The following is a 20,802-nucleotide window of genomic DNA, read 5'->3' as shown; positions in this document are numbered from 1 at the left end:
GTCAGGTTCCGTATTAACATGTTGTACTGGATGAAAATTAACGCTCCAGCACTATAATTTTCCGAGCAAGGTTACTTTGTCTCTGGCTGCAGTCCTGCACGCAGCTAAATCCACCTGAAGAGTTGTTGTTGCCTAGGGGAAGGTCTTGCTCTTCCTTTCCTCTGCTCCCAGCTGTGTGACCTACCCACTGACCCACCCCTGCCTGTGCTGGCCCTGATGTTTGACTTTACTGCTCTGAAAAAACAGAATGCTTTCCAATTTTTCGCAAGCTAATTTTCTGTTGTTTCAGTGAATTGAAGTACCTCACACAGGATCACAAAAGTATTCCCAAACTGGCTTCATGTAACCTATAGGAATGTGTCTACTGGGTGTAAGGAAGAGGATCATCCCGTTTCAGTGGCAGAAAGTTGTTTGGCTCACACACTCCAGCTAGTGAAACCACAGTCTTGGCTTATTCCAGATTGTTCCAGCTTTGTCATCATATCATTTTAAGATTATAATGGCAATGCATGTAAAATGTCAAAGAGGTCTCAGGATACGGCTCCACTGCCCTTCAAGCCCATCTAAGTTGAGATTATTGCATGCCTCCTTCTCCTTCCCCATCCTTGCTCTTATACAAGCACTGAACCCACAAGTATGATGTGAACAGATTCAGGGAACTGAATCAGCTAAAAAAAGAAATACTACAGAACAAATTATTTATTCCTCCCCCACCTTAAAAAAAAGGCTTTTTAGCTGGCTCAGTACCCTGACAGAGAAATGGGTAAAAATGTAGGGCTGCAGTAAGCACAGTGAACAATTTCTTGACAGGTTGTATTGCAGAATTAGCTCACTATGGTGTGAGATTAGGCACATGTCAGTGAAGGAGGGACAGAAAAGTTAGGAAAAGCTGAGACAAAACAGTGGCATCTCTTCTGGTGGCATTACTGGTTTAGCTGTAATGTGAATTGTGCCTTTAGTGATTATTACACAGCAAGCTACAAACCTCCTTTTTCATTTTCCTTCTCTCAAGAGCATGATACTCTGATGATGATACTTGCAGATTTTCAGTAACAGAATGCTCCATTTTGTTAATTTTCAGCATGGATATGTAATCCCTTCCTTCAAAGACTCAAAAATGTAATTATATTCAAGCTTGGTATTTTGCGTGCAAATAAGATCACTCATGTAAAGCCACCATCAATTTCCCATTAATCAGAAAGTATGTAATTATGATTAAACCTCTAAGCAAATATAAATCAATAAAAATAAATCACAAGGTTATTAATAATTTCTATTGCCCTGTGAACTGTACAAATACATGCAAAAATATCTCACAGAAGTCTCATGAAAGAGGAAATATTTTTCCTCTACAGATGAGTGTGCTGTATCACACAGAAGCCTTTGTTAAAGTGGAGATTAGACTTCAGAAATCTGGGCACACATTTTTTCGTTCTAGGCTGGCCATGACGTCTCTTTGTTGCATCTGAGGTCCAGTTTTAACTTCCTCTGTGATTTAGATTTCTCACCAAATGTGAAGAAAGTTTTCCGTGATTTATTTTATCAAAATTGCAATCAAAGACATTCTAAAAAGGGGAAGGTATGTGGCAAAGGTGAAATGAATGTATTTTTCAAAAGACAAAAAGTGTAAAGGAAAATTAAAGCAGTGTATGAAATTGGAAAACAATAATGCAAAAAATAACAGATGCAATCAATGATGCCCTACCCGTTAAAAATATGCTGAATGAGAGGATGAGCTGTCTTCATATACACATCCTGATTGGTACATGACTCCCCAAAGACTTCATCAAAATAAAAAACATGCTGAAAAATAAATATGATCTTTACATGAAAATGAATGTTTCACTTCCCTTTCACCCCCATTCAAAGGTAAATTACAGAAGTCTTGCCAGTGACTTCATATGGCTTTGGATCAGGTACAAAGTGATCTAGCACATTTACCATGCAGCATGACATATGCAGGAACACATCATTACGACTAATCAAGAGACGGAGAGTAGGAAAAGAAAAACCCACAAAGGGAAGCAAAGATGCCTTAATTTCTCATCATTCTGAAGCAGAACATACCGCAGCCTTCTGACAAGAAAAAAAAAGCAGCTAATTAAAGGAAACCTATTCTTGAAATGAATCATCCTGCAGATGTACAGTAAGACTGTAACAGTAAAAAGAACTGAGAGTCAATTCTTGACTCTCTCAATATTAGTCCTCAGTTGTGATTAATTGTCTCTTCTGCAGACTTAAAACTTTTTGTGCCAGAGAAGACAGAAGCTATTCCTAAGAAAAGCTGGATTGTATTATCTCAGAAGGGGTCAAGAAAACCCAAAACTTCCCACACCCCAGATCTGACCCAAAGCAGCAGGGTCTCTGAAAACACTGCAACAGAGTAAGTTAAGAATAGTGTTTGTACGGACAGTCATAAACATCCCATTTTCAAAGGAGCCTCCATGGACTGGTGTTTAACACTCTAATAAATTCAGTGCAGTGCAAATTAAGGTGGTAGATCTCTAGGACTGAGAATCATTTCAGCAGTGCACAAAACAACCACACTAGCCCACAGCCGATTAAACCAGGGAGTCTCAGCAGCTACACTCAGCTCAGAGGGCAGATGTGCTCTGTGATGGGCCTGTAGTTTGGGTCCCCCAGCTGTGGAGCTGGAATATGTCCCACCACCTCCCATTTGCTTTGTACTCCTTGCTGTGCTTTCTACAGGAGCCAGAGATGGAGGCAGGGTGAGTAACGAGACTTGGAAGCAGAGAAGTTCTCCTGAGACCTATAGAAGAGACACAGCCTTTGCCATGGCATACTTTTGTTTGGACTGTACTGAGTGACAGATTTCGTTTGTCTGTACCAACATAACAAAATCAATTAGCAGTTATTTCAGCACTGAGGTATTAAGGTTATAAGCACTTCACAAATGCCAAATATAGGTAGTCAGATGGAGGGAGCGGGGTGGAGTTGCTGCATGTGTCGCACCGTAAAAGGTGGTACATGAACCAGACCCAAGAGAGCTGCAAACTGAATTTTTACTGGATACTCCAAACAGTTGTTCCTAGGACCCAGACTGTAAAAATAACACCCAGTAGAGTGAGAATGGCTTGCTGCTCTCTAGAAATCAGTTCTGTTGCTGGTGCTGTCAGTCAAAAGTGAGAATTTGAACTATGACTGCACAAGATATTTGGGATTAAGACACAAAGACCAAAAGGGAACTTAATTTTCAAAAGCATTTGAGAACAAAGGAAGGGAGGGGGATGAGGGTGTATGTGATTCATTGAAACAGACCTACAGTGCTGAAATAGTAAAAAGGGAACTCCTCACTGAAGTACCCTGGAAAGCTATCAGGAGACTCTGCAGGAGGCAATTCCCCTGCAGCAACAGCATGTAGCAAAGGGTTTTATTTTGCCATGTGCAAAGAAAGCTGCAAGAGACATGCTTTTGAGGCTTAAAATTCTGGGCTCCGGTTTTCTACCACAGGCTGGCATAAGTCAGAAGCAATTCAAATCCAGTTATGCTGAGCTCACAGAAAAGCCCACCACCTATTTCAGTCCCAAAGGGAGACAGCCCTTTTCTGTTTCCCCTCATGGAAACTCCAAGTACAATTTGCTTTATCCCATACATACATGTGACTGGCCCATAAACACAACATTCAAGTGGAGTATGTTACCTGCAAAATATATTGTGTGAGATCAACTGCCTCCTTCTTTTCATGAAGAAGCAGGGTTTCTTTATCTTTCACTGTGATGATATTAAGCTCTCCACGTCGCTCCTCTCTCAGGCCTAGAGGACGTTTTCGGACACACACTCTGATTTTTTCCCTCTCTGTCCATGGAGTCTCTTTCTCAGAAGTACTGGATCTACAACAATAGTGTACATTTACATTTTTAAATCAGGTTACTACAGAATCTATAATATGCATAAATTTGTTAGTTTTATCTGATAGATGTTTCTGTCTGTAATGGTTTAGCAATAAAAACCCAAAACATGTCTCATTGTTACACAGTGAAGTTTCTGCTGTTTTTTCCTAAATAGACTGATGCCTTTTTTACACTTCTGTTAAAAGAATAGTTGTGTTAATACAGTTACATTCCTGAACTTGTTGCTGGACTGGCATATTTTCAGTTGCCCACAAACATATGATTGAAGCTGGCATAGTATGCAAGTTAACTTAATGAAATCTAATCTTACTGAAATTATTTGCAGTCATGATTAGTCAATAATGTACAGATAAAAGTATGAACAGATCTTGAAAAGGAGAGGGTATAATATTTAGTAGGTTTTCCTCTTACACTTTCATTCTTCCTATTATAGACTGTCAAAGAGGTTACAAATAAATTATTCAAACCAGGAAGCAAGACAGTACCACCATGTTTCTATTCAGCTCAAAGAAAATTTGAAATATTGATCTCATCATTGTCTCCGCTTTGGTCTTTTCTCATAAAAAATTATGTCGTTTCAGACCACAGGCAAAGTTGTGCTGTTGTGTTTTGGCATGTCTACTCTAGTTCCCTTCCAGACACCTGAGAAACATCAGGTCACTTCATGTTTCATTGATTAACCCAATGTGTAAATCATTTTGTGATGCAGCATAGAGAATATGCTTGAATTCAATCAAAATGTATTAATTCCACCTTTCCCATTTTCAAACTGTCTTCAGCCAAATAAGTAATGATTTTCAGCCTGGATTTGAATGTCAATTTGTGAGAAAAAATAATTTTATGAAGCTCCAACTTGCCCAAAAGTAGTGTTTCTGCCATGCTGTCCAAATGCCCTTCCACAATCTCTTAATGTAGCAACTGAAAACTAACATATACTAGTCTAATAATTAAAACAAACCCACAAGTTACTCAATATCTCATTGCAACTACAAGCTTGTAGCATCATTGCTGTTGTGCTGCATGATTCCCCAGAAGCATATGGTAAGCAGATAAAAATCTCAAGATGCAGTCTTCAAAGAATACACACGAGTAATCTTTACTTGTAACTGGAGTTGCTTTAATTTTAGTATAGCCTTCCCATGCAGACCAGGATCAGGCCTTGCATTTAGATGGAAAATTCTTTCCCCTGAAAAGAAAGGCAACGATACTTGAAATAAGATGCTTCATAAGCTAGTGTGAGCTTATGGATATCACTAGGCACCAAATGTTGTCCAACAAAGGATCAGAGGCTCTGAAGTTTAGTTCTCATGTCAGAGGCTGGATTTCGTGACCTACAGAAAGACCCTGTTGTGCTCTAAGAGCTCGAAGGAGGAAGGACTGATTGCAAGATTTGGAGAAAGGGAAAACTGAAGACTTGGGGGCTCAGTTTATGAGAGAAAAGTCATAAATTCTTTCTAGTACAGAGGCACATTTAGCTGAATACATTTTGTATGGGAAAAGAATGCACTTTAATTCTATATGCTGAACCTGAAGTTTAGATCTTCTATTAACCTTTCTTAAATAGAAATTGTATTTTATAACAAAATATATTTTTTATTATTAGAAAAAACAAAAATCTTGACACAGGTCATTAGAAATCTGATTAGACAATAGGTCAGAAGAATCACTATGCCCTGTTGACTACTGCCAAAATCAAGCCATTTGCTGTGGGCAAGTGAAAAATATATTTAAACGTAGTAAAAGATCTCTTTATCTTTCTGCCATCTGAAATCATGCCAGTGTTTTCCCGTGTTTCTCATAGACGAGACTAGATTAGCCTTCACAGTGGTCAGATCACAAGGTGACATGGGAATGGATGGATTCAGCAAAGGAGTTAGGCAATTGCAAAACAGGAGTCACAAACCCAAGTGTCAGCAGACTGGCCCAAGCTTGGAATGCATAACACGTACTCTGCGGTCAAAACAGGAGAAAGAGAAACTCAAGCATGTCAGGAGGAGGATGCAGAAAGCCCACAAGATGAACCATAATGCTAGGCACAGAAGAATGTGCTTAGAAATGAACAAGGAAAGAAAGTGAGAACAATGGAGAACATGGCTCTGTCACAGGATTAAAAATCTTGAACTCCTCTAGCTGAGCCATTAGGTTATATTTCACTGTTTTTTACTTGCCAGCACTATGAATCCTCCCCTTTTAGTTGTCCCTTGGCTCAACTTCTAGAGGAGACAGAGACTGTGCTAAGATGCTAATATATGTAGGAGGTTAGTGCACTTCTCTGGAAGGTGGGTATAATTTTTTTCCAGCAAAGGGGAGTTATAAACCTCTGTCTTGCATTTCACAGTTTAAGTGCTCTAACTGCTATGTCACCTTAGTATTTTCCCACTGTGGCAACAGCATCTATCCCTCCAGGCTACATGAATGCTCAATGGGAGTTGTAACTGCACCCTGACTCCACAGATCCTCCCATATACCAAATCTTTCCCCACAGCCTTCCCAGACAAAGCCCCAACCTCATACAGCTACCTCTCTTCGCTGCATTTAAAAACACAGCTGCCACGACTGCATTGAAATGAGCTAGATGCTGGTAATATGTGTGCAGAGGGGCACGTGCTCTGCTGCTGAATCAGGAAAAAATATTTTGTTCTTTAAAAATGTTGCCAGGGTAGATTTACCAGTGGTTCAAGATAACCATAGCTCCTCTTTTACCAAACACCGGGAAAAGTATGAAAGTTACAGGTCACATGCTTGGGAAGCAGCTGCAAGGCATCCCTCTCACCACCACCTCTATATCCCATCCCAGTTATATTCATTCTGTTTCTTTTTAAAGCTCCAGTTCAGAAATTTCTTCATAAACAAATAAAGCCATCACTGCGTGTAACTTTTTTACCAGGAAAAACTTGGCAAACTTATATTTTGGAATGAGATATTTTGGAAAAATAATGTTTTGCAAGATAGTCTCATGGAAAGAAAAAGGGCAAGAAAGATGGGCCAAAACACCAAAAAAACCAAAGCCTTATATTCCGAAAGACAATAAAGACTATTCTTAGACAACCTTGGTGACTAGCAGCTGGTGAAATTCAGCTGATTCCTTCTACCAGACTTGGAGAGTTGCAAACGCTTATTAATATCCCTCTTCTATGTAAGATTTTGCATTGCTCTGTACTGGTAGGATTGCTTATTTGGAGGTGATGAACACAGATTCTCCTCCACAATGAAGAAAGAATTAATTATGACTAACTTGAAATATAGCAAAATAAAGGTGACTGATTACTACCTGATGCAGGAATGAGGTAGTCCATAATTATACCCTGAAATATGAGTTATTCTTTGTATGATAGGAGCTTCAGAATCCCCCAGGAAAGGAGCAATATCATCAGAAACTGTTGGACAGCTCAGGTCCTTTTTTGTGCATACTCCAGAAGTATTTAGGTCTCTTCTAGTTAAACTGATCAGCTCTGAATCATGTGGTTGAATGTGTCCCAACATTTCCGCTACACTGTTCTTCTCTTCATTGGCACTGAGATCAGATGAACCATATGATTCGGATTCAGAGTCTTTAACTGTTCCATCCTTTTCTTCAAAGAAGGACTCAAAACGCAGCTGTCTACGGGGACCTGATCTAGTCACCTGAGGCTGAATGAAAAGGCCACTTGGTTGAAAATCTTGCTTGCTTAAGTCTGCAATGTCTTCCTCTTGCATAATTTTGATTATTCTAATGAGCTGAAAGAGTCGTTTGCGGTCATTCATGTCGTGGACCCCCAGTTTGGTATAATCTTTCATGGAAACTTTGGCAAGCTCATCAATCTTCTGAAGACCAAAGGCAGCAAAATGGGGATAGTATTTTTCAAGTTCTGCCTCACAAAGGCATTCATAAAGGCACGATGCCATCTTCAAGATAAAGTCTACAAGAAAGAAAACAAAATAAATATTAGAGTCATATGAAACATCACATCTGACAAAGTTACTAATGAAGAAACTACAATTCTTGATGCCATTACCTGCAGTTAGACTAGAAGATTGTTTAACTCCAAGTTTACAATTCACTAGACTGCCAAACACTATAGAATATACCAATAGCAACAATCAACTAAACATGAAACAAATATTTTAGAATTATGGACAATACACAATAATGTGTAAGAAATGCACAGGGCAGTGTTACTTACTGCTGCAGAGTTCCTACATGCCTGATGTCTACTTGATGAATGCCACAGCTACTGAAACCCTGTCCTCAAGCTACAGAATGTAAAATGCCTAATTTTAGACACTCAATTTAATATCAGAGCATGTGGTCTAGTGTGGTTCAGCTATCCCTGGTTAACTAACCAAAGAAGAAGAAATTGCATTTGTCCTCACCTCAAGCTGAATAATTAAGACCATTCAGCTTATACATGAACTACAGCAAAGTTCTAGTTTTGTCGCGTAACTGTCTCTTGTATGTCATGAATCTTGTACACATTTCTAACTGTTCCTGACAGAATAACCAAAACATTCTGCGAAATATGAAACACAGAATTTCTCTGAATCTTTATACGCCACTGGAACACCATACTTGCATTCTTGGGAAACCCAAAAAAGAAACATGCATCACTGAAAGGTATGCCAAAAAACCCTCAACTCTTTCACTCATGTCTCCCTAGCAATGCATTGTGCAGCTGTCTGTATCCAGATGGATTAATATCTGCAGATATTTTTACTTGTTCCATAAAATGGAAAAATGATAGCACTTCAAGTATCTGATGCCCACTGCCGCCTTATATCTTTGCTCAGTCTAGGACCTTAGCAAATACAGCTCATGTTTGGAGGCTACAATAACATTCAACAAATCCAAGTTATTTAAGACGAAGTTTTTCCCTCTGTAATTCAGGGTAAGTTCTTTGACAGGATTTTCACACATCTCTACAATAACATTATATAAGAAAATAAGGTCACCAAATATCACACCCAAGTTTGATTCCATATCATTAATTAACACTATGTGGAAATAATAACAACAACAAAACTATAATAAAGATTATATTAAAATGCTGATTGTATAAGATATTACATAAGAGGCCAAAAGGGACAGTAGAGGACATCTAAAATGACTTCGAAGCTAGAGTCTAAGCTGTAGATAGCTCAAAGTACTGAGAATCTGTTAAAGATTAAAACAATCCAGATTTCTTTTGTCTGTTCTCACTCTTTACCCTAGATTACACCTAGATCTTTATATATGCTTAAGTTAAATACAGTGGCCAAAGACCAGTGCAAGAACTAATCTGGTGTTAACCTCTGTTTGAATTATAATGTTGAACACAGGAGAGAGAAGAGAGGATTAAAATTAAAAAAAAAAATGGAGACACTTCCCAAAACAAGAACAGCAGGCAAGGGGAGAGAACTGAGAACTTTAAGATCACAGTTCTAACAAAAAAATTAAACAAAATATATTTAAATACCTAGAAACGACTGTAGAGACAGGTTTCCATTATTTGGCGCAACAAGGGACTAGGATTCTCAAAATATGGAAAATCCAAGTAATATAGGTACTGCAGAATATACAAGAAGGTTAGTAGTGAGACATGTAAGCAGCTCTGCATGGCTTATTGGCTCAGGTTCTGTGCCATGGGAAAGCAACTAAATGGCTTCTTAATGAGAGCTGGTCCAGGAAGTGATATAACTGCTTCTGCCTCCCCAGATAAAATAAATCTTACTGGATCTAAATGGTTTCAGGAGATAACTCCAGTGTCTCTCCATCCATGGAACAGCAATTTCACAACATAGGAAAACAAATTAATTAACCATGGAAAAAAATTAAGCAATCATCATGGTGATGGGTTGCAGCATTTCTGATTATTTTAAAACTCAAGACTAGACAATGTTCTAAAAGATTTGGTCTGGTTCATAAATGAGAGAACCCAGAGGAAATTGCAGTTGTCAGTGAAACCCGTCTAGCCTTTTAATTGGAGATGCTCTAAAAGAAAGGGGTGCCTTTTTTCTCATTAAAAGAATACTTTAATTCATCCAACACTGTAGAGTTCTTTGTATCTGAAGAAACTATTTCTAAAACAGATAAAAATTCTTCAAAATACATTGGCTTTGTAAAGAAATAAGAGTATTGGTAGGTTTTCAAGAATCCTAAATTGTTAATGCCATCTTCTGGCAAAAAAAAAGTAAGACACTTTTTCCACAATAAATAACGGCCATGATTCCCTCAGTTATTGTCAGGATCTAATTTTGTTTGTTCACCTGAGAGAACATTTGTGTTCTAAGGAAGAAAAATACAACTTTCTTCAGCATGCTAGTTTTATATCCAATCCCAGGTCTTGTTCCCCGCAAAGCTATGGGTGGCTTCACTGAAAACAGTATTGAGACAAAAGCCTAAGACTTCTTAAAATAGTTGGATATAACATATTTTGAGAAAGAAGTGTGTTAGTATGGAGGTATAATTCTCCATGAGCGCTCAGTTATAAGGTCAGTCTCAGGACTAAGAAAAACTTTTCAGTCAATCTCTATTACAACGTCACTTGTAATTCTTCGCTGTTCAGTGGTTGCCGTTCTCATTTTAGCTGGCAGAAAGACTCAGCTTTGCTTTGAAATTTTCACCTTCTTCTCACACAAGGGACCAGCTTTGCCACTGACAAAAAGATGCTGAAGCTGGTCAGTGAAACAGTGAAGTCAACAAAGTCCAGAGCATCTTTACTTGCTAATACACGTGCTAGCAGCAAGGGAGAAACAGTTAATGGTGATATACCTTATTGCTGGAACATGTGAGATGTCTGAACAAGGGACCAGTCAGTCTATCATCTTTATGTGGCAAAACTGAGCTCTCTACAACTTATTTCTTATGCAAAGAAGTTTTTTGAAGATCTTAAAAGGTTGCTAGATGCTGTTTATTGGATAAGTACTTTTTGTAAAAAAGCATTAGAATTTATATAAAGGGACCAACTCAAAGCACAGAATAAGATCAGAGTTTGTCGTCCGAGAACTCCTCCTCTGTTTCAGTAATAGAGGGTTTTTACAGGTCATAAAGATGGGGAAAAAAGAAAAGTCAGGCGTAAATAGTAGAAACAAGTGATTACATTTTACATATTCTGAGGGAAATCAACTTACCACAGAATTATGATCTAGAAGCTGATCCTCCATTTTAAAATACTTTTAATTATTAATTAGCTCTTACACAGATCTTTTCATTCTCAATGCACTTTTCAGAGTGGAGAAAAGGCTGGCCTTCAAAGATACTCAGTGAGTGTCAGTTACTATGGATAAAATAAATCACATAAAATCTCTGCATAGACTATTTTAAAAATGAAGCAGCCTCAGACCACTATACTTTGATCCTCACTGACCTCTGATATAGTAAAGATCTCAGTGCATCGTTTGCCTGAATAACACTCTCATGCCCTGTTATCCCACTGTAGCTCACTCATATTTACCTGACAGTTTTAGCTGACTTCCACTGATACTTCTGAGCATGACCACCGAGACATGACACAAGTATCACTGTATTCATAATTTAAACTAGAGAAATTAAGTTATGTCAAAGTGAAGAAATCTTTTGTGGCACTCCTACAAATGCAAACTTATGCAACCATACATTTAATTCTGCAAATAATCTAAGATAATCACTCTGAATCATAAACTCTGGTCTGATCATTAAATAGTTTTATTAGGCACAATTTTCAAGGGCATCTGATAAACATAGTAATTGCTAATCTGTGTACAAAACCTAAACAGTACCTTATTTTCCTGCCTGTTACTTGGTATTGGGTAAATAATTTTGCTTTACAAGTACTTCATAAAAACAAAAGTTAAGAACTTATAAAATCTGTCAATGCATGTAGCAGGTAGGTATGTTTCCTTTCCTGACCACAACTATAGCAGTGTATTGTACGTATTACTTGTGACCACGTCACCCCAAACAGCACAGGCTCTGTCCATGCCAAAGTGTCTGCTGGTTTTTGAAGTGTTGAAGCAGAAGACCAGAACGAAACCAATCTGGTGATCATATGACAGAAAAAAGGGGGACTTATTAACTAACTCATGTCACCAGTCATTCATCTTTATTTCTTATTCATCTGAACATTAAGCTCTTTTTTAACTGTGATCCAAAGCCAAATCTGACTTAGCTCTCCAGAAGTGAATGGCTAATTTGCTCTTCCAGAGCACCACACAGAACGCTTCACCTTTAATCATTCTGACCCCATTCCTTAGAAACTAGGGTATTCCTGTGAAGAACAGGATCAGGGTATGGTTGCACTTTTATAAACACGAGCTCCATAAGAAGAGATAATCTGTACTGTAACACGAGGTCATCATTTTAGTTTAATGCAGTAGGTAGGGATCTATGAAACAGTGTTTGAGGTTGCAGCAGATCCCTGTGTAAGGTCATAGGATTACACTATGCAACTCCGTGTGCACATACACAACATGGTATTAAACATTCTGCTACTTGTCAGAACAAGTGTTGTAGCAGCCTGTTTTGAAGGAACAAAGCTGACTACTAGCAACAGATAAACAGTTTTGGTATAGTAAAAATAATTGGAGAGGAGGGAATACTTCTAACGTTAAATGACAACTCTTTTACAGTTGAACCATGATGCAGGTCGTTTCCCTGCAGCAACACTTCCTACTTCCTTTCTTACTGACACACCTAACACAGTTTGTTGCTAAAACTAGTCTGCTCTTTGAAACAGACTTGAAAACAACTAAATGTTGGGGTTTTTTTGTTTTCCAACAGAGTAATTTCAACTGGCAAGAGACTGCTATTTTTTATAATCAGCCCTTCATACTAAGTATAGTTCAGTGACCTCAGCAGAAGAGACTCCATCCTACAGCTGATCCCCAACAACTGCTTAAAACAACAGCTGCATGGAAATGGGAAGTGTCTAATATTCAACCACACGCTAAGAAAATAATCTACGAGTTATATTGGGATGCTGATTATTTGAAAATTGTGCCGGAGCTTCTCCTGCCAGTAAGATTTACCAAATGGCTTTCAAAATTTATTTTATAATTGTATCAAAACAAACTGTGGTGCATCTGGAGTTACACTGTGTGACTGAGGGGGGACATGGTTACTGAATTTAGCTCCATTGGGATTTATAGCTTCTCTCACTGAATTTAGTCCCAGACTGAGGAACTGTATAGCTTCACCCCCTGGAAGAAGGGATGCAGGGCTGAGGCAGGGGCCTCGCACCCAGTCAGCTGCCAGGTCCCTCCCGCAGCGTCCGGCTTGCCCCCGAGTTGGGGCTTGCCCCCGAGTTCCGCTGTGCGTGGGCTCTCCTCCCATCCTTCCCTGCGCTTATCCACCCCGGTTTTTTTCCTCTCTGCCCCGCACACACCAGAGTCAGGCGGGGCCCAAAGGAGAGGGCGGCCCAGCAGACCCCACCGCAGCCAGCTGGGCTCCGCAAACGGAACAGGAGGGAAGCCACGGCGCTGTCCCCCCGCCCGGGGAGGGTGACGGCCCCCGGGACAACTCCCCCCCTCCCTCGGCGCGGCCGTCCCCTTCACCTCACAGCAGGCACCCCCCCGCCATCCGCCGCGCCCTCCCCACTCACCTGCCGCGGCGCCGCTCGGCAGCAGCGACTAGGCCGCGTCTCTATAGCAACAACGCTTTTCCCGCTTCAAACGCTCGCGCGCACCGTCGCACCCGCAGCCAGCGAATAGGGCGCGGATGGGGCGTGTCTCGGCGGGGAAAAACCAATCCGAGGTCTCCGCGGCCGGAGGGGGCGGAGCCTAGAGGAAGGCGGGCGGGGGAGGGAGGACGGAACGCGAGGAGAGGAGCTACCGCCCGTGCTTGTGCCGCTGTGATTGGCTGAGGGTGCCTTCAGTCGTGCGCCGCGCCCCGCCTACTCTCCGGTCCGGAAGCGAAGGTGAGGGCCGGGGGCGAGGGCGGCTGCGCTGGGGGTGACCTGGGCTTTGAGCCGCCCTGCCCGGCTGCTCCAGTGTCCCGGCGTGCACCGGGGCTGTCCCGCGGCCAGGGCAGCGGCTGGGGGGGCTCCAGGCCTGGTCCCCCCGCCTCAGCCCGGTGCCGGCGGGGGCCTGTCTGCTGGGAGCGGCCGGGGGGCCACGCTCTGCGGGCAGGAGGGACGGGGAGCGGGGACCCGGGGTGCCGGGCAGCGGCGGGGGGGCGGCCCGGGGGCCGCTGGGCTGACGACCCTCGGTGGCGTTTGTCCTTCCAGGCTCTGGGCGTTTGAGCGCGGCGTTTCCAGGCGCGCACGGGAGGTGGTGCTGGTCCGCTGCCTTGGGCGGGCTCTTGGCTCGAATCAGCCGGGTTTGGTCCCTGCGCTGCCCCGGGGGCTTGGTAGCTGGCAGGAGGCGTTATCTTGGGCATACCTGATCAGAAACTAATTGAGGCGGTTGAAGAGGGGTTAACCAAGAGAGCTGAACACTCTGCTGGGGCTTGGTTGGTGGTGAAGGACTCTGCTGTGGTTTCCCAGTTTGGAAACTGGAGGTGTCACAATGTCTTAATGCATCCCAGGGAAAAACAGTGTAAATTTAATACTTACTGAAATGTGCAGCTCTGTCAAAACGCAAAGCTTTGGCTGGAACTGGGAGTTGCTGTATTCTTTAACGTGGATTTCTCATCTCCATTTGTCACTTAAGAGGTGTGTTCCTTTCTATTTACAACAAATTAGTGCTTAACATGTATGCCAAGAAGCTTTTAGTTTTGTATCACAGCCTCATGTCTAGTCCAGAGAAGCAGAGGGCCTGTCCTTTGTCATACATTTTCTTGGCTCTGCCACTGGCGTCTTGAGGAGTTCTCTGCTGCAGGGGATCTGTCTTGGGCAATTAGTTCTGTATGTCACTTCCAGCAATGTTGAGGTATTATCTTTGCACAGAGCCTTTAGATTTTTGCAGTGGAAATGCTTCAGAGTGTTAATCAGTGGGTTCCCTTTTGCTTTATCTTTTTTTTTTTTTTCCTTCCATACAGTGTGGTTTGTAATAGGAGCAAAGAAATGTCATGCAGGTCATATTTCATGCTTCTTGATAACTTTTTTAAAAAAACTTATATAGGTTCCCGTTTCCTTGTTTTAAAAGGAAAGGACTCAATTTTTTAAAACTCGAAGATAGTTAATAAGATTCAGTTTAATTGTGTCATAACTACAAAAGGATGGATGACTTTTAGCGCACGCTGAGAGATGTTTGCTGGCTAAATACAACTAGTCTGTTTGAGCTCCATGTTGAAGTTTGTTCCTGCTTGATCCTCTCTGCTCTTCTACAGCTCCCCGTGCAGTTAACAGAGGGGCATGGCTGTGAGAGCCTGTGGCTTGATCATCTACCGGAGGCTGCAGTCAGCACCATCTTCTAAGGTCACTGATGGTATTGAATACCTCCTCCTTCAGACATCCTATGGGACCCATCACTGGACCCCACCAAAAGGTGATGTTTGTTCTGATAACACACTTCAAGGCTGCTTGTGTCAGGAGTAAGTGAGATTACAGACTGAACTTTGCCTGAACACTGCTAAGATCAGCTTTGAGGGCCAGTTAATCAGTTGACAGTAGCCGCTGATTATGCTGTTTGTGCAGCTGAGTGGGGAGTTTTGTGGCCGAAATTCTTTGCAAGTTGTGACTGTATAAGCTATTGGACACAACTGATTGGAGTTGGGGAGGGGGTGTCACCCAGTCATGCTCCTCAGATATCTGATGTTTCTGGCAGACATTGAGCAGACAACTGAAATTAGGTAGCTAGAGGAATTTTTACCTTCTCGCTGAGGTCCAGCCCTCTGCCAGATATCTCTTTTGCCAATGCATGGTTGTTTGGCCCATATACAATCGGAAGGGTCACAATTTGCAGTGCAACATTAGAAAGCAAACTGAAATCGGTGATGATTTACTTTAAAACGCCTTTCTTAGAAGATGCAGGAGTTTCTTTAAGTTCAGGAAATCGTTGATGGAGAGCACATACCTAATGCAGCAGGGTTGAGAGAGACAGCTAGGAGAAGTAATCTTATCAGCCATCTTCACCTAAGCCATCCTCGCTCATCAGTGAGACCCCAAAGGAGAAGACAAGCCCAGTGCCCCAAGACATATCACAACACCTTGCCCGTAAAGTCACACGGCAGAGCCAGTGTTTGGTAGTACATAGTCACAGCACTGGTACCGGGAGAAGTGCAACCTGAAGAAACACTTCTTGTTTTGTAAAAGGCAGGGCTCTTAAAGCATAGTGCAGAAGCAGTTTGTAAACAGGAAATTGCAATTGGAAAAAAAAGCTTGTAACAGAATCAACTGTACTGTCCTATTAAGGGAAAGAACAAAACTTTCCAAACCTCCTCCTTTGTCTGCTTTACCAAAAGCCTAAGGGAGCCTACTGGAAGGCTAAAAAACATGTGCTGGGACACTATTGGTTGTTGTGAGAGGAGCAATCCATATGGAAATGTTCACTCGGAGAACAGTGATTCTGGACAAATGATTGAAATGACTTGTAGGCGTTTTGGTAAGGAATGAAATGACTTGTAGGCATACGTCTCATGCACTCAAAATCATAGAATCGTCGAATGGTTTGGGTTGGGAGGGACGGTGAAAGGTCTTGCGGTCCAAGCGCCGCCGCCACGAGCAGGGCCACGTTGGAGTAGATCCGGTGTCTGGGAGCCCCGTCCAAGGTGACGGTGACCGTTTGCCGGGATGGGGCAGCTCCCAGCTCTCGGGGCAACCTGTTGCAGCGTCTGAGGAGCAGGCTGGTGGTAGAAGACGTCTTGCTTGTGTCTGGTCTGAATCTGGGCTCTGTGAGTTGCAAAGCGTCAGCCCTGGTCCTGTGGGCACAGGCCCTGTGGCAAAGTCTGTGCCCATTTTTCTTCCAAGCCCCCTTTGAGCATTGGAAGGCTGCTAGAAGGTCTCCCCGGAGCCTTCTCTTCTCCAGGCTGAACAACCCCAACTCTCTCAGCCTGTCCTCACAGGGGAGGTGCTCCAGCCCCCTGATCATCTTCGTGGCCTTCTCTGGACCCACTCGAGCAGGTCCGTGTCCTTCTTACACTGGGAGCCCCAGAGCTGAACACAGGACTCCAGGTGGGGTCTCACCAGAGCAGAGAAGAGGGTCAGAATCACCTCCCTCACCATATTCTTTAAGGTTTTATAGATCAAAAGCCACAATCTGCTGGCAGCCTTTAATAGTAGCTTGGTGCAGATTTGCGGGCAATAAACGAAGGGGAGCTATTATATTATATATTCTCCGCGATATGAGTGGTCTTCAGAGGCAGCCTCAGGTGTGATGCAGTAACATAACTTGTATATGATGCAGACATAGATTTAATGTGGCAGGAGCCAGAATGAGAAGTTGTAATCATCTCTCCAAGAGCACGCAAAAGGCAATTTGCAGCTACAGCTGTACATTGATATGTCAGAAGTTCCCTAAGCAGCTGCAGTCCTTATGGGATCAAACTGGACTTGCTTGGATCCCCCCACCTGAGCTTCATCAGCCTTATCTCTGCTTCTAGAACTGTGACTTTGCAATAGGCGAGGCTGATGGTAAGGAGTTGCTGGGTTCATTTTCCTCCTCAGCATATTGGGACTGTATTTGTGTAAACGGATAGGAGGATCAAAAAGCTGTGGTGTGAGGTGCTGCTATCACTCCTTTTTCTGCCCAGTAGGTACACTGTACTGCACAAGGTTGGAAATTTACTGAGTTTAGACTTGAGGTTATCAACAGCAGGGTGACATGGTTGCCTTTTGCTGTGCTGGAGAGCAGGAGGTTGCACTAGTGTCATTTGAGTTGAAATGGAATCTCAGCCCTCCAGCTTTATTGCTACCTTAACTCATTGTGTATTTGGTGACTATGATCATGACTATCATAAAAAACAGTGGTTACTTACTGTTTGTGGATGTTCTGTGGGCATTTGCTGTGGGTACTGTAAAAGTAATCCAGCTGTGAAAGGCCAAGTGGATTCTGTTTCTCAGCGGTTAGTAATAAGTCTCAGATATGGAAATATATACTTTGTCAAAAAGGAGACAGCTTGACTTGCAGTGCTGAGATTCAGGGGAGAAATATGTTTACTTAAAGCCTCATGTATTTGATCTCAAATATCTGAGATGTCAAGTGCAAATCAGATGCTGTTTTCTGCACAGTTGCTGCTTGAAATAGAAGTGTATTTTACGTTTGAGATTATGTCATGTTGTAAGAGGTGTTTAAGCTTCTCATACGCAAAGAAATGAGTGAGACCTGCTGGGAAAGCAAAATGAGCTGCCCACAAACCGCAGTTCTAGTACTACAGGGTGGCTTTGCGTACCTGGGCCCTGTGGGAAGATTCACCTCTGTGATGAAATTACGGCTATTTGCAGCCAGCTGCATAGAAAAGAGAGTGACACCAGGGACAAGATAAAGCATAACTTTTTTCCCCCTCTTGAAACCTCCCAACTCCTGCTATGTTGCTTTTTTGAGGTCTTGCTTGGCTTGTTCTATTTATGTTCTGGTCTGGAGCATTCATGAGAAACCCAAAATCTGACATTTCTCAACAAAAGTACAAACAGCTGGGGATATGTTATATTTATCCGTTGTTTGTAATGGCACCTCTCATTCTGAGCAACGTAAGATAAATGACGTGTCCTAGAAGAACCACGCAGCTGGTGAAAGGACTGACTTTTAGACTTGCTGCGTTTCAGAGGGGAGTATGGGAGAGAAACAAATTACCCTTAACCACCTAACTGAAAGCCACCTTTTATATGGCATTTCTTGGTGCCTGGTCCTGTTGTTTCTGGGCTGTTGGCATGAGCAAAAGTTTTGCAGAATTGAGCCTTAAACTTCTGTGAGAGGGAGGGGATGAGAGAGGACTAAGACACTTGCAGATGATCAGTGTCCCCTCTAACCGGATAAAGGAAAGGCGTTCATGAGGCACCCAGTCTTCAGTATGATCTAAGGTGGAACATCCCTGTAAACGTTCAAGGTCAGGTTGGATGGGGCTCTGGGCAACCTGATCTAGTTGAAGATGTCCCTGCCCATTGCAAGGGGCTTTGACCAGATGGTTTTTGGAGACCCCTTCCAACCTGAACTTCTGTGATTGTGGGTGCAGAGTGCTGCAGAAGAGGAGAGGAGCACCAGAAGAAAAGATGTCTAGTGTTGATAGGCTACTGGGATTTTCAGAAGATGTGGTATAAACAATGATCCTAAAAGCCATGAGATAAGAACAAATCAAGACATAAGAGTTGGGAAAGCAATCTCTTTTCTCCAGTTTCCTTTTGATTCTGTATCAGCTACAGTGTACTCTCATCTCTGTCTTCCCAGTTTTCCTAGTTGTCAACTTAATAAACAAAATCTGAGTTTCCTTCTCAGAGACTTACTTTTTCACCTTCTTGACAGGCCATGTGGATCCAGGAGAGGATGACCTGCAGACAGCCTTCCGGGAAACGCAGGAAGAGGCTGGTCTTCAGGCCAGTCAGCTCACTCTCGTAGAGGGGTACAAGAAAGAGCTGCACTATCCTGTCCGTGGCAAACCTAAGACTGTCATTTACTGGCTGGCAGAAATGAAGGACTGTAACACAGAAATCAAGCTCTCGGAGGAGCACCAAGCTTTCCAGTGGCTGAAGCTGGAGGATGCTTGCAGATTTGCGGAATATGAAGACATGCAAGCTACACTGAAAGAAGTGCATCAGTTTCTCTGCTCCAAAGTATAAAAGTTTTTGTGAAGAATAAGCGGGCTTTTTGAAAAAGCATGTTCCTGGTTTTTTTGCTTTGGTTTGGTTTTTTTATTAACTAGGAGAACAACTGCATGGCTGCAGAAATGTAGATTTCTTTTTTAAATCTATAGAAATTCAGTGAGGAGCTTTTAAAGAGCTTGTCCTTTTGTCTCCCCTACCTAACACAAAAAAGCATGGTCTGATTGAACCATAAGCCAGAGATGTCTGAATTGAAACCCAGAGCTAACAAAGACTTCCTCTGTCCCTGTATCCTTTTATTTTTCCTTTTTTTAACTTGCCCCTGAAGTGCTGAACGTTGAAAAATCAAACACTTTATTTCTTGACTTGCTGATGTAGAACTACAGAGTTGAGAAAATGAGCATATGGAGATTTTTAATAACAAGATGTTTACTGCAGAAGTTGCACCTTGCATTTCAAATGGGGAAGCAGTAGTTCTGTTCCCAACTCCTCCACTGATACGCTGTGATAACTTGTCAGATCATTTCAGGTCTTGTTTGTTTGTATCATGAATTTATGTACATCACTAATGTACTGTTATGAAAACATTTTCCATCCAAAGAGTCTTAGTAAACAATTGATGTGCAGTATTTCAATGGTAAACTTGAAGTTCTTTTGCCTCTTTATTTTCCTTTTTGCTCTTTATCAGACACCTTACCCATATATTATTCAGGGAGTTGGGAAAGGGAAATCATTCTGCCTAATACAGCATTTTCTGCACAGAGTATCTAAGCTAATGTGCAATCTTGCATCCATTCGATAGCACCTGTGTTTCTGTGGCTGCAGCCTGCACCCATGTGGGCAGCAGGGCCCCGTGCACTGGCAGGGGGGTGCTGTAGGTACTTGCTGGAGGATTGCAGAAGCCTGCGATGGTACCGATGAGCTCGCCTGCATCACCTTTCCTGTGGGCCTCTCTTTTGTCATTGATGTTGGTGGGAGCTGGGGTTATTAGCACTCTCTATGATTATGCCTGTTCAGTCAGTAACAGTTCATAATCTTTTGGATGTTTTGGTACATAAAATACAAAAAAAGCATGATGGCATTATTAAAATTTTTAGGTGAGGAATGAGGTTTTCTGAATCCCAGGCAACTTTGGCAGAGAACAAGTGTCTGTCCCTTCTTCCCTATGTCTCCTCTCGCCTTTGCTGCTTAGCACTTGGAACTCGCAAAGCGAATAAGTATATGAGAAAGTGGATTCTACTTCCACTTTGTCTTCCTCTCCTTCCTTGCCGCAAGAGTGAAGCGAAGGTCATCAGCATCACATCAGCCCTGGAGGAGACCTGCAATACCAGAGGTGCAGCAAAACTGGGCTGAAAAATAGGGGCGGC

General features: G+C 42.3%; 2 protein-coding genes across 3 annotated transcripts in view; one reads left to right on the top strand and one right to left on the bottom strand.

Annotated features, from left to right (window-relative positions):
• Positions 1-13,504, bottom strand: part of KIF24 (kinesin family member 24) — a 29,819-nt gene extending 16,315 nt beyond the window's left edge. Inside the window, exons 1-4 of the mRNA XM_074811987.1 lie at positions 13,406-13,504; positions 7,144-7,771; positions 3,662-3,851; positions 1,706-1,803 (exon numbers count right to left, since the gene is read on the bottom strand). Of these exons, the coding sequence (XP_074668088.1) occupies positions 1,706-1,803; positions 3,662-3,851; positions 7,144-7,757 (902 nt within the window). The 5' untranslated portion in view covers positions 7,758-7,771; positions 13,406-13,504. The remainder of the gene's footprint in view (positions 1-1,705; positions 1,804-3,661; positions 3,852-7,143; positions 7,772-13,405) is intronic.
• A 94-nt stretch (positions 13,505-13,598) lies between these two features.
• On the top strand, positions 13,599-20,077 carry NUDT2 (nudix hydrolase 2). Of its 2 annotated transcripts, none has more exons than XM_074811754.1 (3): positions 13,599-13,720; positions 15,073-15,230; positions 19,140-20,077. In XM_074811754.1, the coding sequence occupies exons 2-3, from the start codon at positions 15,098-15,100 to the stop codon at positions 19,451-19,453; spliced, it is 447 nt and encodes a 148-aa protein (XP_074667855.1). In that variant the 5' UTR covers positions 13,599-13,720; positions 15,073-15,097; the 3' UTR covers positions 19,454-20,077. The 2 variants fall into 2 exon arrangements, with proteins under 2 accessions (XP_074667855.1, XP_074667854.1); XM_074811753.1 differs by lacking the exon at positions 13,599-13,720 and adding an exon at positions 13,995-14,455.
• Positions 20,078-20,802: the final 725 nt, after the last annotated feature.

Source organism: Strix aluco, chromosome Z (genome assembly GCF_031877795.1).
Source record: "Strix aluco isolate bStrAlu1 chromosome Z, bStrAlu1.hap1, whole genome shotgun sequence".
Lineage (NCBI taxonomy): Eukaryota > Metazoa > Chordata > Aves > Strigiformes > Strigidae > Strix > Strix aluco.
The sequence above is the reverse complement of the archived record's forward strand: the minus strand, read 5'-3'. Positions and strand labels throughout refer to the sequence as shown.